At 44.3% G+C, this 19316-nt stretch overlaps 1 protein-coding gene across 1 annotated transcript; it reads left to right on the forward strand.

Moving 5' to 3' along the window:
- Positions 1-226: 226 nt before the first annotated feature.
- LOC134404016 (protein HP-25 homolog 1-like) lies at positions 227-7905 on the forward strand. Its single transcript, XM_063134568.1, has 3 exons — positions 227-352; positions 1820-1996; positions 7099-7905. The coding sequence occupies exons 1-3, from the start codon at positions 310-312 to the stop codon at positions 7554-7556; spliced, it is 678 nt and encodes a 225-aa protein (XP_062990638.1). The 5' UTR covers positions 227-309; the 3' UTR covers positions 7557-7905.
- The last annotated feature ends 11411 nt before the right edge of the window (positions 7906-19316 follow it).

Consider the following 19316-nt stretch of genomic DNA (forward strand, 5'->3'; position numbering starts at 1 on the left):
GGGAAATTGCTGTCCAAATATGCTGTTTTTGTCCTTTTCCTTATTTGTCAGTGGGGGGAGTATGGATCAGGTCTTCTAGGACAGCATAAGAGTAAATATTGGCAGGAGAAATGCTGGGGAAGTTGGGAAATTCATTTGTGGATCAAAAAAATATGACCACCAACTTAAAAAAAAATAGGCAAAGGGATATATATATAAACATTTAACTACCAAAGCCAGTCAATCGTATTTTAGCTTCAGAGAATCATATAAGGTAGAATTGGGAGAAGAACACAGATTCTAGAATCGGATCACTTCCAAACCCTCACGATGAGGCTGGGAACACCACAACCTCACAGCTTCCTTTGTCCAGGTGGGTTTCTTCTTTCTGATAATAGTTTCATTCTCTTCCCACAGCAGTGACATTGTAGTGCAAGTGAGCTGGTTTTCTATGTCGTTCCATGCTTTTAAAGTCAATGCTGGGAGAACATACATCGCTCGGGACCAGGCAGGGCTGGCATGAAGGGTAGGCATGGTGTGGAATCGGCTAAGGGCCCACCCACTCGCAGCAGGGATCCACTGACAAGAGCCCCCTGGAGTGGCCCCTCCGCAATGGCAATCTAGTTTCTACCTGTCAAACAAGCAATGCTAGCAATGATCAGAAAGAGAATTAGGAGCAATCGTATCTAGTGAAAATGGGGGTGAGAAGGTAGGCTCCCTGAAGGCATGATGTCCAAGGGCCCTCAAAAAACTGGTGTTGCCAGGGCAGGATCTACACTACTGCTTTCTATCAGCTTATAACAGTAGCAGCAACTGTTGGGGCCCAGAACACCCTCCATATACAGTTTTAAAAACGTTTTCAAAGTGTCATATCCAGAGGGTGGATTTGGCCCCTGGGGTCAAGATTGGGCATCACTGGTATATAGGATTAATTGTGAGTTACAGTATATTAATCTGTAATCATGAGACATATAGTATGCATACTTGTATCGTGGTTTGAAATTTGATTCAAGGAGGGGCCCTATATACATTTCTAACCTTTATACCCTTTCCTAAGAAGAGATTCTTTTGCATACTTGATGAATGCCATTATCTGTGCGCAAATACCTGTGAAAATGCCATACAACTGCACATCATTCTCTTCTATGAGAGGGGAAGCTTTTGTCCTTGTTAGTACAAAGTGTCCTTCTCTATAGATCAGAGGGGGGGGGGCTATCTAGGCATGTGATTCTGTGGTCATGTTTCCCTACGTCTCTTGTATACCTGGGTTTAGATACGGAAGTGGCTCCTCATACTATATCTATTTCTTTTAAGATAACCATGATATCTTTAGATGTCATGGATATGTGTAGTCTTGCTGAACATATAGAGTTCCAAAGAAAACAGCTATTTAGGGCTGGCTGACATAAGTACGTCCATTCCTAATTGACTGGCATGTGTGAATGGACCGTCACAGATACAACATTGTAATTTGAACCTCTGTTTTGCATCATCGCAAACACAAGGCAATCCTAGACAACTTTAGGCAGAGAGAACTCCTAAAATCTATAGGACTCTTTTCAGTCTAGACATGCATAGGATTGCACCCTTACCAATTACACCAACTCACCTGTTCTGCTGCCTGTTACCAAGTTTATAGTAGTAGTCAAATAGATGAAGAGGCTTGTGATATTTAATTTATTATTTATTTATTTATTACATTTTTATACCACCCAATAGTCAAAGCTCTCTGGGTGATTCACAAAAATTAAAACCATTAAGAACATAATAAAACATCCAACAATCTAAAAAATTCTGGGATATAAAATAGCTAAAAGAAATAATATATTTTTTTCTCTAGGTCTCTGGCTCTTGACACTATTTTTACTCAGAACAGCAGAAGCTCAAGGTAAAGAAGATGATACATTAGTTTTAGAAGGACCACGTTGTTCCCCTGGCCCTCCTGGCCCTCCAGGCAAGCCCGGTCCCTCGGGCCCTCCTGGCCCTGTAGGACGCCCAGGATTTCCTGGGATTCCAGGTATGGTCTTGTTGAATTTAGAACAAATATTTTGCTATAGTTTGGCTTGAAGATAGAAATATTGCAACTGCAGAGATGAAGAACATTTGCGTGTGCGTGTTTTGTTTTATTAAATTTTGGGTCTATAACAACAAATAGCCCAAAGCTATAGTATTTAAAAAAACATAAAGAGAAAGAGAGATAATAACTTTATCATAATCAGAGAATTTTCTTTTTTAAAGACAGAGATATTTTACCCAGAAAAGCGCATAATCCCACCCTCAGATATGGATCGGAACGCTGCGGGAGATTACTGGTCCATGAAAGCAACTAAAAATCTCGATATTAAGTTAGAAGCTGCTCTAGCTGATTCTGAATCAGACCATTGATCTAGGTAGTTTAATGCTCTTTTTCAGACAATGGCTCTCCCAAATACTCGGGCAAGGATTTCTCCCATTGCTGTGACTTAAGATTCTTTTAACTGGAGACACCAGAAATTGAATTCAGGACATCATACATGCAAAGCACCTGCTGTGTTATTGAGTACTCCCTCCTCCTGCCCACCTCACGTATTTTGACCGTTCTCATACAATTTGATAGAAAAGAAATCCCTTTCAAAAAGAAATTCAAAGGAGAAGAAATTTCTGAAAAGTTCTCATGAGTTTTGTTCAGGGTTCTTGTGCATACCTTACTTACCAGATGTCTGAGGAGTGTAAGTGTCCTGTCTTTCACTGTACAGTCACCCCTCTGTCAGCCTGAAGCCTCCTTGGCTTCCCGCACTTCCTGCCCAGGGGAAGACATCATGAATTTATTTCTCCCATAGAGCCTTTTCAGATCAGGAAGTGCGGGCAGCCTGAGAGACTGTAGAGAAACGGTGCAATGTGTAATAGAAAGAAAAATATACGCAGTCCCCTCAGCCACCTCACAGGGATTAGTTAAGGACAAAAACATCTCCAACACTCATTCAAAATAAAGTATAAACTGACTTGAGAATGAGACAGAAAAATGGAAACTCCTTTCATGGGAAAAGAAAACTTTCAGGAAATTCCTGAGATTTTTCTTTTCTTACGTCAAAGAAATAAAAGGATAAGTTCCAGAATTTTCTCCACATTTTCTTCAACATTATTTTTTGTGGTGGCTGTATTCTCTCCCCTCAATGTCCTGTTGTTATGCTAGTAGATGGGGCAGTGCAAAATCACAAACAAACAAACGAAAACCTCTTAGAAAAAAAGGAAAGGCGCTGTTCTACAGCCCTTGCTAATGATGGTGCCTACCTGTGAGAAATTGTTGGAGAATTTCTCCTCAACCTGGAGAATTGTGTTGAAATTGTCTGCCCAATTTCTCTACCAACAAATAGGGAGGAGAAGTTTGTGAGGCCACTGTTGCACAGTTCCAATTTATTTAATACATTTCTGTACCATCCCATAGCAGAAGCTCTTTGGGAAGTTTACGAAGATCAAAACATTAAAACATTATGCAAACAGTACACAGCAGACAGTATACACAGAGAGAACACACATCTAAAAACAACTTTGCAATCAGCCAAACCATAAAACACATCTGAGATAGATTAAAAACTCATCACATGCTGCTAAGTGGTAGGGAAAAGAGAAAATTCTTGACCTAGTACCAAAACCATAGCAAAGTTGGCACTAGGCGGGCCTCATCAGGGAGATCTATCCATCATTGTGGGGCCACCACCCATAAGGGCCTCTCCCTTGTTGCTCTCTTCTGGGCCACCCTCGGAGTAGACATCAGGAGGAGGGCCTTAAATGGTGAGTGTAGTGTTGGAGTAGATTCAAGTCAGGAGAGGTGCTCCGTCAGGTACTGGGGTCCCGAGCTCTTGGATATCCCAGCAAGATAATGCCCCCCTATGTATTTCATATATTGTTTGGTTTAATTCCAGAACTTCGTCAAGACAGTACATGACTTCCCCAGAGGTAGAGGTTTGATATTAGGTATATTGCAGTTCCATAAATCCATAATTGAACCAGTTGTTGTTACTGTTGTTTATTAATCACTTTTCTGCCCATCATGTCTCCCACTGTATTCTGTCAATCTTATTAAGCTGACAATAATAATAATAACAACAACAACAACAACAACAACAACAACAACAATATATTTCCACCAGTGTAAGGAACAGAACCCCCAGTCTATGGAGATCCAAACCTTATATTATTATTATTATTATTATTATTATTATTATTATTATTATTATTAGTCATATTTAATGAAAGCAACCATTACATAGTCTGCAGATCCTAGCTTCAATGCAAGTGGTATATTAGTAAAATGAATTGAGACTAGATAATTGCTTTACTTCCATGTTCCAGATCACTTTGGATACCTTTAAATTAAAAAGAAAAAGAAGATCCAGTTTGGCTTGAACGCGGACTTGGGCCTTTTCTGTTGGGCCTATCTTGTGGGTATTCCTTCCTGGAGGGGATGCAGACCAGGGCCATGTTTAGGCATGCTTAAGCCCACTGAAATAGGGTGACCTTATGGAAAGGCGGACAGGGCTCCTATATCTTTAACAGGTGTATAGAAAAGGGAATTTCAGCAAGTGTCACTGTTATGCATGCAGCACCTGGTGAAATGTCCTCTTCATCACAACAGTTAAAGCTGCAGGAGCCCTGCCCTCTTTTGTATCTGATCATTCAAGTATAGCTCCTGCAGCTTTAACTATTGTGATGAAGAGGGAATTTCACCAAGTGCTGCATGCATAACAGCGACACTTGCTGAAATTCCCTTTTCAATGTAACTGTTAAAGATACAGGAGCCCTGTCCTCCTTTTCATATGGTGTAGAAATGGCCAAAGTGAGACAAAAGCTAGATTGTTCGAAAGCTCTATAAGGGGCAAGATTTGAAGTGAAAGGATTACCCCCTCTCCTCTTATGCACTGTAAACACACTCATAACCTCAGGGAAGTGATCCCTATGGGAGGGTATGACAGGCCTCTCTTAATATTCATGATAGTAAGTCCTTCCCCTTCAGATCCCTCACAAGTACTTTCAGGCAATCACTTCACTGTTTGCCCTGGCAATGGTGTTCTACTTTCCTGCCAGCTCTAGGCCCCCTTTTTTTTTTACAGAGCAGGAGCAATGGACATCATCTTCTGGAGTGCCAATGGAATTGATGGACCCAACTTGCTCTAGTGTGGTGATAACAAGACTTTCCTGTTGTTGGTGACATATTCATAGGCCTTAGCTAGACCTACCGGTTAGCCCACAATGGAGGAGGGAAGATCTTGCGCTATGTTTATCGTGAGATCCCTCCTCTGTTTACATGTGATGCGCAACGCCCTCAGAAGGAGAGGCTTCGCGCCGGCCATTTTTTAAAAAATAAATGGGCAGCAGCGCACGAGCACTCATGCGCAAACTGTAAGTAATTTTTAAAATTTAAATTATTTTCCCCACTCTACCCACCCTACCCCTGATGGGCACAGAAGGAATCGCACAAAGCCAGGTCAACCTGCGGCGCCCAGCCACACATTCCGCGATCTCAGGCTCAGCCTGGGACCACGGAAAAACCAGGGCCAAAGTTGAGGGCGAGCTCCCGGGGCAAGGGAGGGATCATCCTTCAAGAGGCAGCTGGACAAGCATCTGTCGGGGATGCTTTAGGGTGGATTCCTGCATTGAGCAGGGGGTTGGACTCGATGGCCTTGTAGGCCCCTTCCAACTCTGCTATTCTATGATTCTATGATTCCTCCCTGATCCCTGGATCCCCTGAGTCATGTGGACGCACAGGGATGATCCCGGGGATCGCCCTGAGATTTTGCCCATATGGCCATAGAGAAGGAGAATGAAGTCAGCTCACTATTTTAGAATTGTCAGCTGATCCTAGTAAATTGGGTATTCAACTATGAACTGCTCTGTGTGTGTGTTGGACTATCTTTGGGTGGGGGCAAGAGTATGGGGGCTGCCAGGATAAGCCCCCGCACTTCAAAACTTACAACTATACAAAAAGGAGTAAGCCCCATTGTTGTGATGTAAACACTCATCTTGAAATTGGGAGCAGCTCCACCTCTGTATCTGGAAGACCTTTTGTTATCTCGAGGAGATCAGGCTTGATATGCAACAATCCTCCCCAATGCTAACTTCCTGTGAGAGAGACAGTCTCCTTTAGCTACACTTAAGTATACGTGTTGCCTTGTAAGCTGACTGTGCTATGTAATGCAACGAAGGAAAACTCCTTACAGACAGACAGTCTGATGTCAATCCTTTGAGACCTAAGAAAAAGTTTTATCTACTGGCAGGTGGCATTTCTTGGCATGCTTCCCAAAAATCCTGGCTTTGAGCTAGGAGATAGATCAAGGTGTGAGACAGGTCTTGTGCTGGTCTTGGGGTCAAGACAGCTGTTCTTTTGATAGAACACTGATAAGTGGTAAGAACATGAGCATTCCCACACTGATGTGATGGCCAGCAGACGCTAGCTAGGACTGTAAATACAGCTCACCTGGCATCTGTAAAACAGAACTTCACCACCGACCTAGCTGCAGTAAAGGGTGCCATGGACTTTATTGGCCAGCACTTGGAGTCTCCTCGTTGTCTTTTGGAGTTCCCGACAACTGAACGGGAAAGTATAAGATGTCTTGCTTAGCTTTGCTTTTAGCCTTATTTATGTATTGATCTTTAGTCTGCTAGATGAATAAAAGCTTTGGACTTTTAACCACTTGTGTTGTAATTGCTTCTGAAATCCGAACCTTAATTAATTGGCAACCTGCTTCTCCACTGCAGATCATCCCCCATTCAGAAAGGAATCTAGCATCAGTGATGCATTACACAGGCAGGGAGTCTCCTGCGCAGTCAGATGTTAGGAAATACATCTGGCTGGATATCAGTCTCAAACCTATCTGTTGGTTTTCAGGTGAATCTGTGATTTCCTGGGCCCTTTTCTTTTCCTCTCCTAAACAAGTGTGTGTGTGTGTGTGTGTGTGTGAATTAATTTTGCTGCATGACAAGTTTTTTTTTAATCTTGTATGTTAGTTAGAACTGTCCCTAAATTAATAGCTGCAGGCTACCTTGAACAGACCTCTGAAGCACATTTAAAGAGGCTCTTTGATACATGATATGAATCATTGGTCTTTCTGCTGATTTACCCATCACTCGATTGTTTTTCAGGTATGTTAGGAGTTCCAGGACTAATCGGACCCCCAGGCGCAAGAGGTTTTCCTGGAATACCAGGCAGTCCTGGAGTGTCTCCTCCACTACAGAAATCTGCCTTTGCTGCAGAACTGGGCAAAGATTATCCAGAACCAAACCAGCCCATCGTGTTCCACAAGATCCTATACAATGAACAGCAACATTTAGATGAGGCGTCGGGTACCTTCACCTGCCAATTCCCTGGAGCCTATTACTTTGCCTACAACCTACAGGCAAACCAGAATTCACATGTCATATTGATGAAAAATGGTGTAGAGGTGATACAATCTTATCAGAATGCTACAGGTGGTTTTGAAAACTTTTCAGGTAGTCTGATCCTTAACCTGGATAAAGGAGAGCGGGTGTGGTTACAAGCAAACCAGGATTATAATGGGATAACCCAAGGAAGTCACTTTATGGGTAATCTTCTTCTTTGAATCCTAGGTTAACAACATAGAAACAAGTCAGGATATAAAGTACAGCATAATTAATCTTCTAAGCATTTACATTGCTGATTTGTAAATTATTTCTCTTGATATCTGGGGCCCCATGCAGTGCATCTTCTTGCATGCAGAACTAAGGCTGCATTGGAAAGCTATTTACAGGGAAAGAACAGCCATTGATCTCAACATGACTATAGCAACCGTGCTTATGATCACAATCTAAGTAGTTCCATGTTTAATTAAGGCTGAGGATTAGTTCAGAGAAATGGTTTTATTATATTCGGAGAAGAGAAAATGTTGATTCAATGAGAAATGTCCAAAAATTATGTAGGAAGAAGCCAAGTTGCCCATTTTTAATAAAAGAAATTTCTGATCTATATCAACATCTGTAATAATGCCTCTGAAATTAAATATTAGGGATGTGCTCCGCTTCTAATCGGACCGGAGAAGCAGTAGTGGAGCGGGGGGCTTCGCCTGCCCTTAAGGCGGAGGCGAAGAGGATTGGGGGGCCGGCGGAGCGTGGCGAAGAGGATCGAGGTGAAGGCGGATCCTTCGCCTCGATCCGGAGCTCCGCCGGAAAGGTAAGTGGGGTTTACCGGGCCCTGCCGCTGTCGCCCATGCAGCGACAGCAGCAGGGCCCGGTAATGCCCCCCGCCCTCCTCTCCCTTACCTGTCTCTGTCCGCGGTCCGTCAGCGTCTCCAATTGAGCCCGTGGTTCCAGCAGGAAGTCTGGGCTGCACTTGCGGCCCAGACTTCCTGGTGGAACCACGGGCTCAATTGAAGACGGCGACGGACCATGGACGGAGGCAGGTAAGGCCCCCCTCCTCCTTACCGGGCTCTGCCGCTGTCACCGCATGGGCGGCGATGGCGACGGCCCGGTAACCCCCCCTATGGGGGGGGACCAGAGCTCTGATCCGGATCCGGAGCTCCGAGCGGAGCGGAGTGGGCACAGGCGGAGTGGGGGCGGGGTGGAGCGGGCCGATCCAAAAATGGCGGATCTTAAAGTGAAGCGGAGTGGGGGATCCGTGCACACCCCTATTAAATATCTCATCTTGAACAAATAGCTTTATGGGCATTGGGCTCTATTGTGGAGGAAAGACTGGATACAAACCTGGATCTCTAGACTTTGCTAGTACCACTGTATCTTTTTTGCATGCACAATGTGCAGAATTGATAAGTACATTGTCAGCTAAAGTTGCTGGACAGGAGGGTACTGAAGAGATCATCATCATGACCTTGATTTCCAATCTTCAGGGGGAGCGTACCAATGCTTATGTGGCTGAAATGGCACCACCATTTCAGCACAAGAATTAGATTATTTAATAATGGTGCCTCCTGTTAGAAAGGCAAATAGCAGACAACAAACAGAAGGTTAAACAGAATGAGCATTTACTAGTCTCACATGCACACAGGCTACCTTAGAATAAAGGAGACCACACCCTTCCTCAGTGAGGGAAAGAAAACAGTTTTACTCACAAATATTCTTGCATATACTGTACCATGCAGGTACATCACAGTGTTTCAGACAAGTTTGTTCAGTCCATTTTGTGTTCCAGTAGACTCGCAGGAGCCAACACAAGTGCTCCCAGCAATGGTGGAAGTTGGGAGGGGGGAAGGGGAGGAGCAAAAGGAAGAATTCATAGGAAACTGCATTGCAGGCTATAGAGATCCTAAAGCTAACTGTAGTCAAAATTCTCATGAATTAACTAAACGCATCACTGCCCCCTTCCAGTAACTTGGCGGACAAGGATGTTATATTCCCAACAGAATAGGGACGGCACAGAGAAGGAATGTGGAAGCAGGGCACTTCCCATTCCCTCTACAAAAGTTGACCAGATTGGTGGTTGAGTCTTATTTCAACACTGGCAATGGGGCATCCTCCTCCACCACAGCTGAGGGCAGCTTAGGGGGTGTAGGAGCATGTAGCCTAGTACACACAACTGTGTCCTCCCAACACCTTGCTGCAACTCCTCCCAGCGTTTGCTGTCTGTGGCAGCTGGCTTGCACTGTCTAAGGGTAGGGCCAGTCCGGAATGGACATGAGGACACTGGTCTGCAAAGTTGCCCATGCACAGCACAAGGGACATTTTGACCGTTAAGGACAAATGACTCTGCCGGTTCTTGCTTATGTGTGCAGGAAAGGGGAGGAGCAAGAGAGAGAAGAGGGGGTGGGAGAGGGTGAAGCAGGAAGGGCAGTGAGAGACATGGGGAAAGGCAAGCAAGGGAAAGGGATATAGAGGAAATTCAAGCAGTAGAGGAGGAAAAAGTGGGAAGAGAGGAAAGAGGAAGGAAATGGCAGCCTATCACCTCAGAAGAGAGGGGGAAATTGTCTGCCAACCTGATCCATGCCATCAATGGCTCCCTAACATCCATGCATTCAAGAAGAAAGGGGGAAAAAGCCTTATAAAATGTTTTAGAGGCACACTACTGGAGCAAGGTATCTTCCCCCACTCAGTCAACATGCTAATCAACTGGGGGAGGGTAATAGGAGCAGAATGGGAAACAACTGTTGATTAGCATGTCGTCCAAACTCAGCCAGAGAGAGTGAAACTAAATGGAGGACTCCACCACTATTACCACTAAATAGCCCAATGAGGACACAATGGCACAGAATGGCTGGGTTCGGGCAACATGATAATGGGGTGGGGAGGAGGCAACTATTGGTCAAGTTTATTACTGTGTCATGCGGGGGACACACAACACACACACAATGGACAGTATGTTATTTTTTTTAATTAAGCAACGGAGAAAAACAACGGGCTGCTCTGTTGCTTATCAAATAATCAATTGATTAAGATGTCGTGTGGAGGGCTCCCCCCCTCCGTCGAGTGCACTGTTCCATTGGCCATAGAGTTCTCGGGCAGGAGCGGCTGGAAACACAGCTGGCAGAACTCTCAATAGTTGATGGGATGTGGCCAGGAAGACTGAGAGATAAAGGAGGGTGGAGCACCAGCAGCCCCGAAGGACACTGGGACTTTCAGCCATGTGACGGGGGGAGGGGCAACATGTAATGTGAGGAGTACCAGGAGAATAATGAACAGTGAGCGTGCTATTACCCCCTCCGTTGTCTAATGTGCCATCCGAACTCAGCCAAAAGTGACTGATTGGGAGGTGGGGAGTGACCCTGACAATTGGGTGGTAGAGAGAATGGAAATGAGTCTTTGCAGGAGGAATATAAAAAATGGGGGTTACTCCTTAGTTTGCAGCCTAAAAGCATGGTTTGTAATAGGGAGTCATGAGATGATGGGGTGGTGGGGAATCGCCCATTCAGGAAACTGCACACAGCAGGAAATAGCGGCACATTTCACTTCCAAAATAAAATTGGATTTTATTAGTGGCAGAAAAAAAAAGACCAGAAGGAGTGGGAGACCCGCAGGAGGTAGACAGTAGGGATGTGCTCCGCTTCTCCTTGAACTGGAGAAGCAGGAGCGGAGCGGGGGGCTTGTTGGGTTATTGTGCCAGAACTTTTCTCCTTCTGGAACTCTGTTTGTGCTCAGAAACAAACACACATCACGCAGGTCTTACACAGCAGAGCTGGTTTATTTCCTTCAGGCTTCTGTGCAGTTCAATTCAGATCAGTTCAGATCAGCACACTGAGGCATACACAGAGAGCAGTGATCAGAGAGCAGTGATCAGTAAGCAGTGATCAGTTCCATTTTACACAAGTGAGAAACTATATACAGATCTACACAATTCTTATCTACATTACATACAGCTGTGATGAGGCTAACTTAGAATCTTGGCAAGGTTCCCAGAACAGCCTCTATCTCAAGGTAATTGCCCACAGATATACTTTCTCTGTTTAACCCTGAGATAGCCATACACACACAATTTTAATGACTAAGCAAGTATTTCTTTTCATATACTTAACAGTCCTCCTCTTGCGCATGTTGTTTAAATTGTGTTACAATCTGAGACCTAGCTTTAAAGCATCTCTTTGTGTTTTACCATTGAACCTTCCACCTGTCCTTTCTCATTTTGTTTTACTTTGAATACCCATTTACAGGTAATGGCTTTACGACCTTCAGGTAAAGGTACTAGCTCCCACGTTTCATTTTTTTCCATTGCTCTGATTTCCTCTGACATTGCTTCATGCCAGCCCTGAGCTTCTGTAGGTTCCATTTCCTGAATTTCCTCAAATGAAGTAGGTTCATAGGCTATTAGTAAAGCTCTATGAGAAACCTGTTTGCTTTGGTATTCATCTGAGTAACGAATTGGAGCTTTGCGTTCCCTTTCTGATCGTCTTGGCATAGTTACAGGCATAGTTTCCTCCTCTACAGTTTCTTCCCCCTCCCTCTCTTGCTGAGATTGTTCAGGAATTTCTTCTGTTTCTACAGCTTTCTGTTCTACAGGCAAACTTACATACTGTTTTGTTTCCTGCATTTGTTCATGAAAAACTACATCTCTGCTTACAATTACACTTTTGTGATATGGAGACCACAAACGGTAGCCTTTTGTTTGTGTATCATATCCCAACAGTTTACATTCCAAACCTCTTTGAGCTAGCTTTCCTGGTCTGTTTTCTTTCTGAACATGAGCAAAACATTTACTTCCAAAAACCCTTATATGTGACACTCTAGGTTTTCTTTTGTAAAACATTTCATATGGGGTTTTTTCATGTACAGAGTGGTAAAGCCTGTTTAACAAATAATTTGAGGTGGACAAAGCTTCTGCCCAGAACAGGTTAGACAATCCTGACTCTTTCAATAGAGCTCTTAACATGTTCTGCAAGGTTCTGTTTTTCCTTTCTGCAACTCCATTTTGAAATGGTGAATATGGAGCAGTAAGGTCATGTTGTATACCCTCATCACTGAGGAATTTTTTAAATTGGTTGCTAAGAAATTCACCTCCCCGGTCCGTTCTTAGATTAGCTATAGGTTCTTTAAATCTATTTTTACTCCACTTAACAAAGGCTTTGAACTTTCCAAAAGTTTCACTCTTCTGTTTTAACACATACACAAATCCAAATCTACTGTAATCATCAACAATAGACAAGAAAAATCTGTTTCCTCCTTGACTTGTCTCAAAAGGACCTGCAAGATCTGCATGAATTAATTCAAAAATTCTTTTTGTTGTTCTCTCACTATGTTTTGGAATGTTTGACTTATGACACTTGGTTTCACTGCATACATTACATTCTACATAGTTAGAACATGGTTTGATTTTCACCCCTTCACACAATTCTGGAATCTTAGAAATTGTTTTATAGTTAGCATGACCAAACCTTTTATGAGTTAAATGGATACACTCTTGGTGTGGTTTGCAATTGGCTATTGTTTTTGTTGTGACTTTGCTGGCTACAACTTCATTTTCTGTACAAGTATTAATCACATACAAAGATTCTTTCATTATTCCCTGCACACACACCTTGTTTCCCTGTTTTATAGTACAATTTTCTTCAGTAAAACAAACCTCATACCCCATTTCTGTTAACTGAAACACACTTAGAAGGTTTGTTTCTAATTCTGGTACATATAAAACACTTTGTAGTTCAACTCCCAGACAATCAAAATATACATTACCCACACCACAAATCTGGATTTTTGTTCCATTTGCAAGGGTAACACACTTTTGCTTTGAAGTAGAAGTTTCCAAGGTTACAAATGAAAGTTTGTCTTTTGCCATACTTATTGAAGCCCCAGAGTCCAAAAACCAAGGATTCATTGTCTCTTTGACTCTTGCTAGAAGACACTTCTTTGTTGATTCAGTTTCATTCATGTTGTTCTCTTCTCTCCACTTTGCTGTTGACTGCTTTTTCTTCTTGTTGTTGTTGCAATCCCACCGTAAATGTTCCGTGGAACCACAATTAAAGCATTTCCTTGCCTTTAATGCAGCCACCACATCAGAAGATTTATGGCTTTGTTGAAATTCAGCCACAGGATGTTTAAGGCTCTGTTGTTTTGAAGCTTGTCTTCTTTCATAGGTTTCCAGTAGTTTTCCAGCTACATACTCGAGGGTTAAATTTTTCTCCTCTTGACTTTCCATCATGGTGACAACCGCGTCGTACGATGAATCAAGACTTGACAAAATCACATAGACTTGGTGTATAGTTGTAAACTCCATCCCTCGTGCCCTGAGTTGATTGAAGATTTCTCTCATGCTTTTCAAATGGTTTGACATAGACTCCCCTGGTTTCAGCTTCATTCCATACAGCTTCCGGGTTAGAATTATTTTACTGCCCGCTGTTTCTCTTTGATATACAGCTTGTAGCGCATTCCAGCACTCTTTTGATGTACTCAAAAACTGAATGAAGGAAATTTGAGAGTCTTCCACAGCTAATGCAATAACTGCCATTGCTTTTGCATCGTCCTTAAACCATTTAGCATTCTGTGGATCTGCTCTATCTGGTGGATCCTCTGTGACTACATACCACAGTTCAGCCTGAATCAGATACATTTGCATTTTGTAAGACCATAATGCATAGTTAGAGTCATTCAGCTTTTCCAACAATTGATGCAAACCAGACATATTAGCTCCTGCCATTTCCTCTGCTTTAGGAATTGGTATCTCACCGTCCTCCTGCTCAGAGTCCTCCTCAGAGTCAGCCGACTGAGATGTTTCCTCACTTTGCAGCACTGGCTTTAGCTTGATGTCTTCCTTCATCAACAGTTTTCTGTTTTAGCAGACTCCTGGTTCTGATACTGCACCGTTCCCACCAAGTTCTGGTTCTTCTGCCTGGGTTAGGCTGGCGTAGGCTTCCTGGACTGGACTAGGACTGGGCCCATAACCTTTGTTGGGTTATTGTGCCAGAACTTTTCTCCTTCTGGAACTCTGTTTGTGCTCAGAAACAAACACACATCACGCAGGTCTTACACAGCAGAGCTGGTTTATTTCCTTCAGGCTTCTGTGCAGTTCAATTCAGATCAGTTCAGATCAGCACACTGAGGCATACACAGAGAGCAGTGATCAGAGAGCAGTGATCAGTAAGCAGTGATCAGTTCCATTTTACACAAGTGAGAAACTATATACAGATCTACACAATTCTTATCTACATTACATACAGCTGTGATGAGGCTAACTTAGAATCTTGGCAAGGTTCCCAGAACAGCCTCTATCTCAAGGTAATTGCCCACAGATATACTTTCTCTGTTTAACCCTGAGATAGCCATACACACACAATTTTAATGACTAAGCAAGTATTTCTTTTCATATACTTAACAGGGCTTCGCCTACCCTTAAGGCGGAGGCGAAGAGGATTGGGGGGCTGGCGGATCGAGGCAAAGAGGATCGCCTCAATCCGGAGCTTCGCCTGAAGGTAAGTGGGGGGGAGGGGGACTAATCTGGTGCTGCCGGCGCCGCCATCCATGCGGCGGCGGCAGCACCAGGTAAGGGAGCAGGGACGCTTACCTTCCTCCATGGCCGGCTTCAATTGAGGCCCCGGTTGAAGCTGGAAGTGAAGGCCGAGGCCTCTTCTGGCTTCAACCGAGGCCTCAATTGAATCCTGCGATGGAGGAAGGTAAGGGGGCGGGGTGGGTGGGTGGTCTCTCTTGCACCGCCGCCGTCCATATAATGACGGCGGCGAAGCCGGACCTCGCTCCGCAGAGCAGAGCGGGAGACGAGCGGCGCGGCGCGAAGAGGATCGGGCCAGTTCCGGATTTTTCGGATCGGGCCACGAAGCGGATTGGGGGGTCCGTGAACACCCCTAGTAGACAGTGTCATCAAAAGGACCCGTGAAAAACTGAGTGGGTAGTAACAAGGATGTGATAAAACGCTTGTCTAATGATGCTCATAGTCTAAGTCACGTTCCCACACTCGCCCATGCCAGTGTGCCATGTTCAGTTTACAATTAATTGGTAAATGTTTAAGATGCCTTACAGCTCTTTGCTGCTCTTAGGTACTCCATCTTCCCCATCTGGATTTGGTTCGGAAAGACTAAGGCAGAATCTACACTCAGGCTTTCCTGTGGTCTCAGTGTGCATAGATGACTACCAGGGCACATGACACTATCAACAATCCATCACAGCATCACAGGAGACATTTATATCTGCAGGCAGATCTACACTAGTCTTATAACATTGTTACTGTGCATTTCTAACATTGCTATCTGTTTCGGTTTTGATCATCATGGAGCACACTATGGGAATCTAGCGTTACTTACGTTTAGCTTTTACAATATTAATTCATTATTCCAGGGCACACTGTTTGTTCTTTCGTTGTAGCTGTTCTCCCTCTTCTCTGTGATTAGCCGAGCTGCTCAGTTTGCTCCACCCACTTCCTGTTTTCTTTCCTTCACTTCCCCACCACCACGTTTGCTATCTTATCTGCGCAGTCATACACAAGGCAAAACGCTCAGTAGAACAGTTGCTAAAAGCAGGTAACGGAAGTAGAAACGCCCCCAGGGAAGCAATTGGCTGACCAACTCACTTTTAAATTTCCGGAGAAGAGCTATGTCGATAGAAGATTAAAACAATCAAAACAATTAAAACTATCAAAACAAATGCAACTCATTAACAACGATAGATACAAAGGGTCATGTGATGCTGTGCGTCACAGTAACCCATCCATAACGTTATAATAACATTAGTGTAGATTCCCACTGTGTTTGAAACACCCCCAATACTGGGGGTGTATTACTGACAATGGACAGTAACTGCTACACACAGTGTGTGCCTTCTAGCCTATAGGAATGCTCCTTCTTTGCTATGAGAAAGTATTTTCCTGCCAAGAACAAGAAGCCACCCGCTTTTCTCCTTCTTGAGGTAGGAAGTAGGGGTGTGATCCGCTCCGATTAGGAGCGTAGAAGCAGTAGCGGATTGGCCTGCTCCGCCTTACCCAGAGGCAGAGTAGGAGCGGACCGCGGACCCCTAGAAGCAAGGCGAAGAGAAGCGACCATTTTTCGGAGCTCCTAGTTCAGGCGGAGCGCTCCGGTCGCCATCTTGAAAACATTTCGCCATAGGATTGCATTGCGGCAAATAATCGAGGATAACTACGTTCTTTTTGAAGCTATCGTTCTGGAAATTCTTGTGCTCAGAGAGTCGTGGATGGGGGTCATTTTGAGACCACTCTCACCTCTCTGCATCGTGCGGGTCGCGTGCTATATTTTTTTGAAAATCGGGTCAACCGCGCGGCTCAAACAGCGTTTTCGGCTTTTCGCCCATAGGATTGCATTGAGGGAAAGACTCGGGCATAACTGGGTTGGTTTTTAAGCTATCGTTCTGAAAATTCTTGTGCACAGAGAGTCGTGGATGGGGGTCATTTTGAGACTACTCTCAACTTTCTGCGTCGTGCGGGTCGCGCGCTAGAAGTTTTAAAAAAATCGGCGGGAAAAATACCTTTTTCAAAGGGCTGAGGGGCAGAGTCAGCTCCCGGTCATGATCACATGATCCCAAAGTTAGAGGAGGGCATAGGCAAAACGGGTAACTTGGGATTCTGGGAAACTTCTCTTTCTTCATCTGAATGGGCTTTTCCCAGTGTTTTTTAAAACAGTAGCCCCACCAAATGCACAAACACAACCTGAAATCATATACTAAGCCAAGAATAAGAGATAGAAACACAGCACTGCTCCGCACCCTAACTTTGGGGAACAACTGAAAAGATGTGGTGCAAGGGGATGAGCTCCCCTAGGGCATCTCATTGTGGACGTGCCCCCACTCTCTCCTGCACTGGAAGGCCATTAGAGCCTTCCAAAGAGAGTAAAACGGTGGAGCAATGCCTATTATGAGTCGAAGTGAGCGTTTACTTCTTAGTGGTGGAGCGATGCCTGTTATGAGTTGAAGTGAGCGTTTACTTGTTAATCTCAGAGCTGTTGGTGGCTGTCTTGAGTTGAACTGGCAGCTGCTTCCCCCTCCCCCGGGCACATCCCCCTATTGCTGGTAAAAGACAGATATAGCATTTTTTAAAAAAATCTTCTTGCTGTTTATTCAGCAACACTGCTGCTTTTAATTCCACCCCTCCTTTGTTTATTTATTTATTTATTTATTCCATTTTATATGCATTACTGGCTTATCCTTGGCTCACTTCCTTATGCCCCCAGAAATGCCAGCTGCATGCCTGCCTGCCTTCCCTCCCTCCTCCCCTGCCCACCTCGCAGGGATATTGTGTGTGTGTGGCTTTGACTCAGGGGAGAAGTCCTTCCTGCGCTCACTTGGAGTTTTGGAAGTTCCAAATTTTGCAGGTTTAAGCCCCGCCAAAAAACAGGGGATGATGGGACTGCCTTGAGTCTCGGCGTGCGTATGTATCCCTGGATAAGCTGTCATGGTGGTGAGTTTGAGGGTTTTTTTTAACGTGCAAAATTGACGGAGCTATGGAAAGGGGTGTTGGATTTTCATAAATTCCCCAAAAATCAGGGGATGATGGGACTGCCTTGAGTCTCGGCGTGCGTATGTATCCCTGGATAAGCTTTCATGGTGGCGTGTTTGAGGTTTCTAACGTGCAAATTGACGGAGCTATGGAAAGGGGTGTGAATGGGGTGCCCGATAAATTCCCCAAAAATCAGGGGATGATGGGATTGCTTTGAAACTTGGCGTGCGTGTGTATACCCCCATGAGGTGTCATGGTGCCAAACGTGAGGTTTCTAACTTGAACAGAAAAAAAGTTGTATAATTTTTTAGCTTTCAATGCAAGCCTATGGGGGGGGGAAACGGAGCTCCGGATCCGGATCCGGAGCTCCGAGCGGAGCGGAGCGGAAGTGGGCAGAGTGGGGGCGGGGCGGAGCGGCCCAATCCGGAAAATGGCGGATCTGCAAGTGAAGCGGCGCGGGGGGTCCGTGCACACCCCTAGTAGGAAGAGGTGTGTATGTGTTCTGGCAGTCTGATGAAACGAGCCCTATAAAAACCGGAGCAGATTGGTCTGCTATTTGTTCTCACCTGATAGGAGGAGGTGCACCACCTGGAAACAGCCCCTTGGGGCCACAACCATCATTCCATGGGAAAAGTGACTGCAGCTGAGGGTAGGAGATTATGTGTAAACTTGTCTTTGCTTTTATTCTCTCCATCCATTTTCTATCAATAGACCATCATTCTTTTACACAAGTGGACGTGAGCCATATTGGTACCTTTGAATCTGTTTAGTGCATGGGTCAAGGCTGGATCAGGACCTAGATTTAAGCCACCTCATGTAGAAAAGCCTTACACCTATGGACACTAAGAAGTGGAGTGGGGGAAAGGAGACCAGGAGAGATGGTGCGGCATGCAAGTGATATGTGAGGGGAAGGGAGTAGAAACGGATACTTAATTGGTAGGGCTATGGGAACTAGATTGACATCCAAGGAGACAAATCTGACTTGGAAGCGAGGCTGAAATGGAAATGATTTGACCTGAAGCAACATGGGTAGCTGTCTCAAAGGTGGAGAGGAGAGAGGGAGAAACCAGAATCAGACTAGGGGAAAAGTTGAATGCATGTATTACCTATCCTGAAGCAAAGGGGGAGGAAGAGTCTTCCTCCGCCCTGACCGATCCCGCTAGAATTTATTTATTTATTTATTTATTACATTTCTATACCGCCCAATAGCCGGAGCTCTCTGGGCGGTTCACAAAAATTAAAAACATTCAAAGTATAAAACAACAGTATAAAACCATAATATAAAATACAATTTAAAAGCTCAACCAGATAAAAACAGCAGCAATGCAAAATTATAAATTTAAAACACCAAGTTAAATTTTATTTATAGACATTAAAATTCTTCTTCCCCACCATGTTTTCTCCCATAAAGGGGCTCATGTCCCAGGCAAGGAAGGGGCAAGCAAGTGGTGGTAGCTCCTTTGCCAACTCCCCTGGAGTCACCCAATTCAGGTGTCTAAAGGCAGGTTGAAAGCTG

Source organism: Elgaria multicarinata, chromosome 9, assembly GCF_023053635.1.
Source record: "Elgaria multicarinata webbii isolate HBS135686 ecotype San Diego chromosome 9, rElgMul1.1.pri, whole genome shotgun sequence".
Taxonomy (NCBI): Eukaryota; Metazoa; Chordata; class Lepidosauria; order Squamata; family Anguidae; genus Elgaria; species Elgaria multicarinata.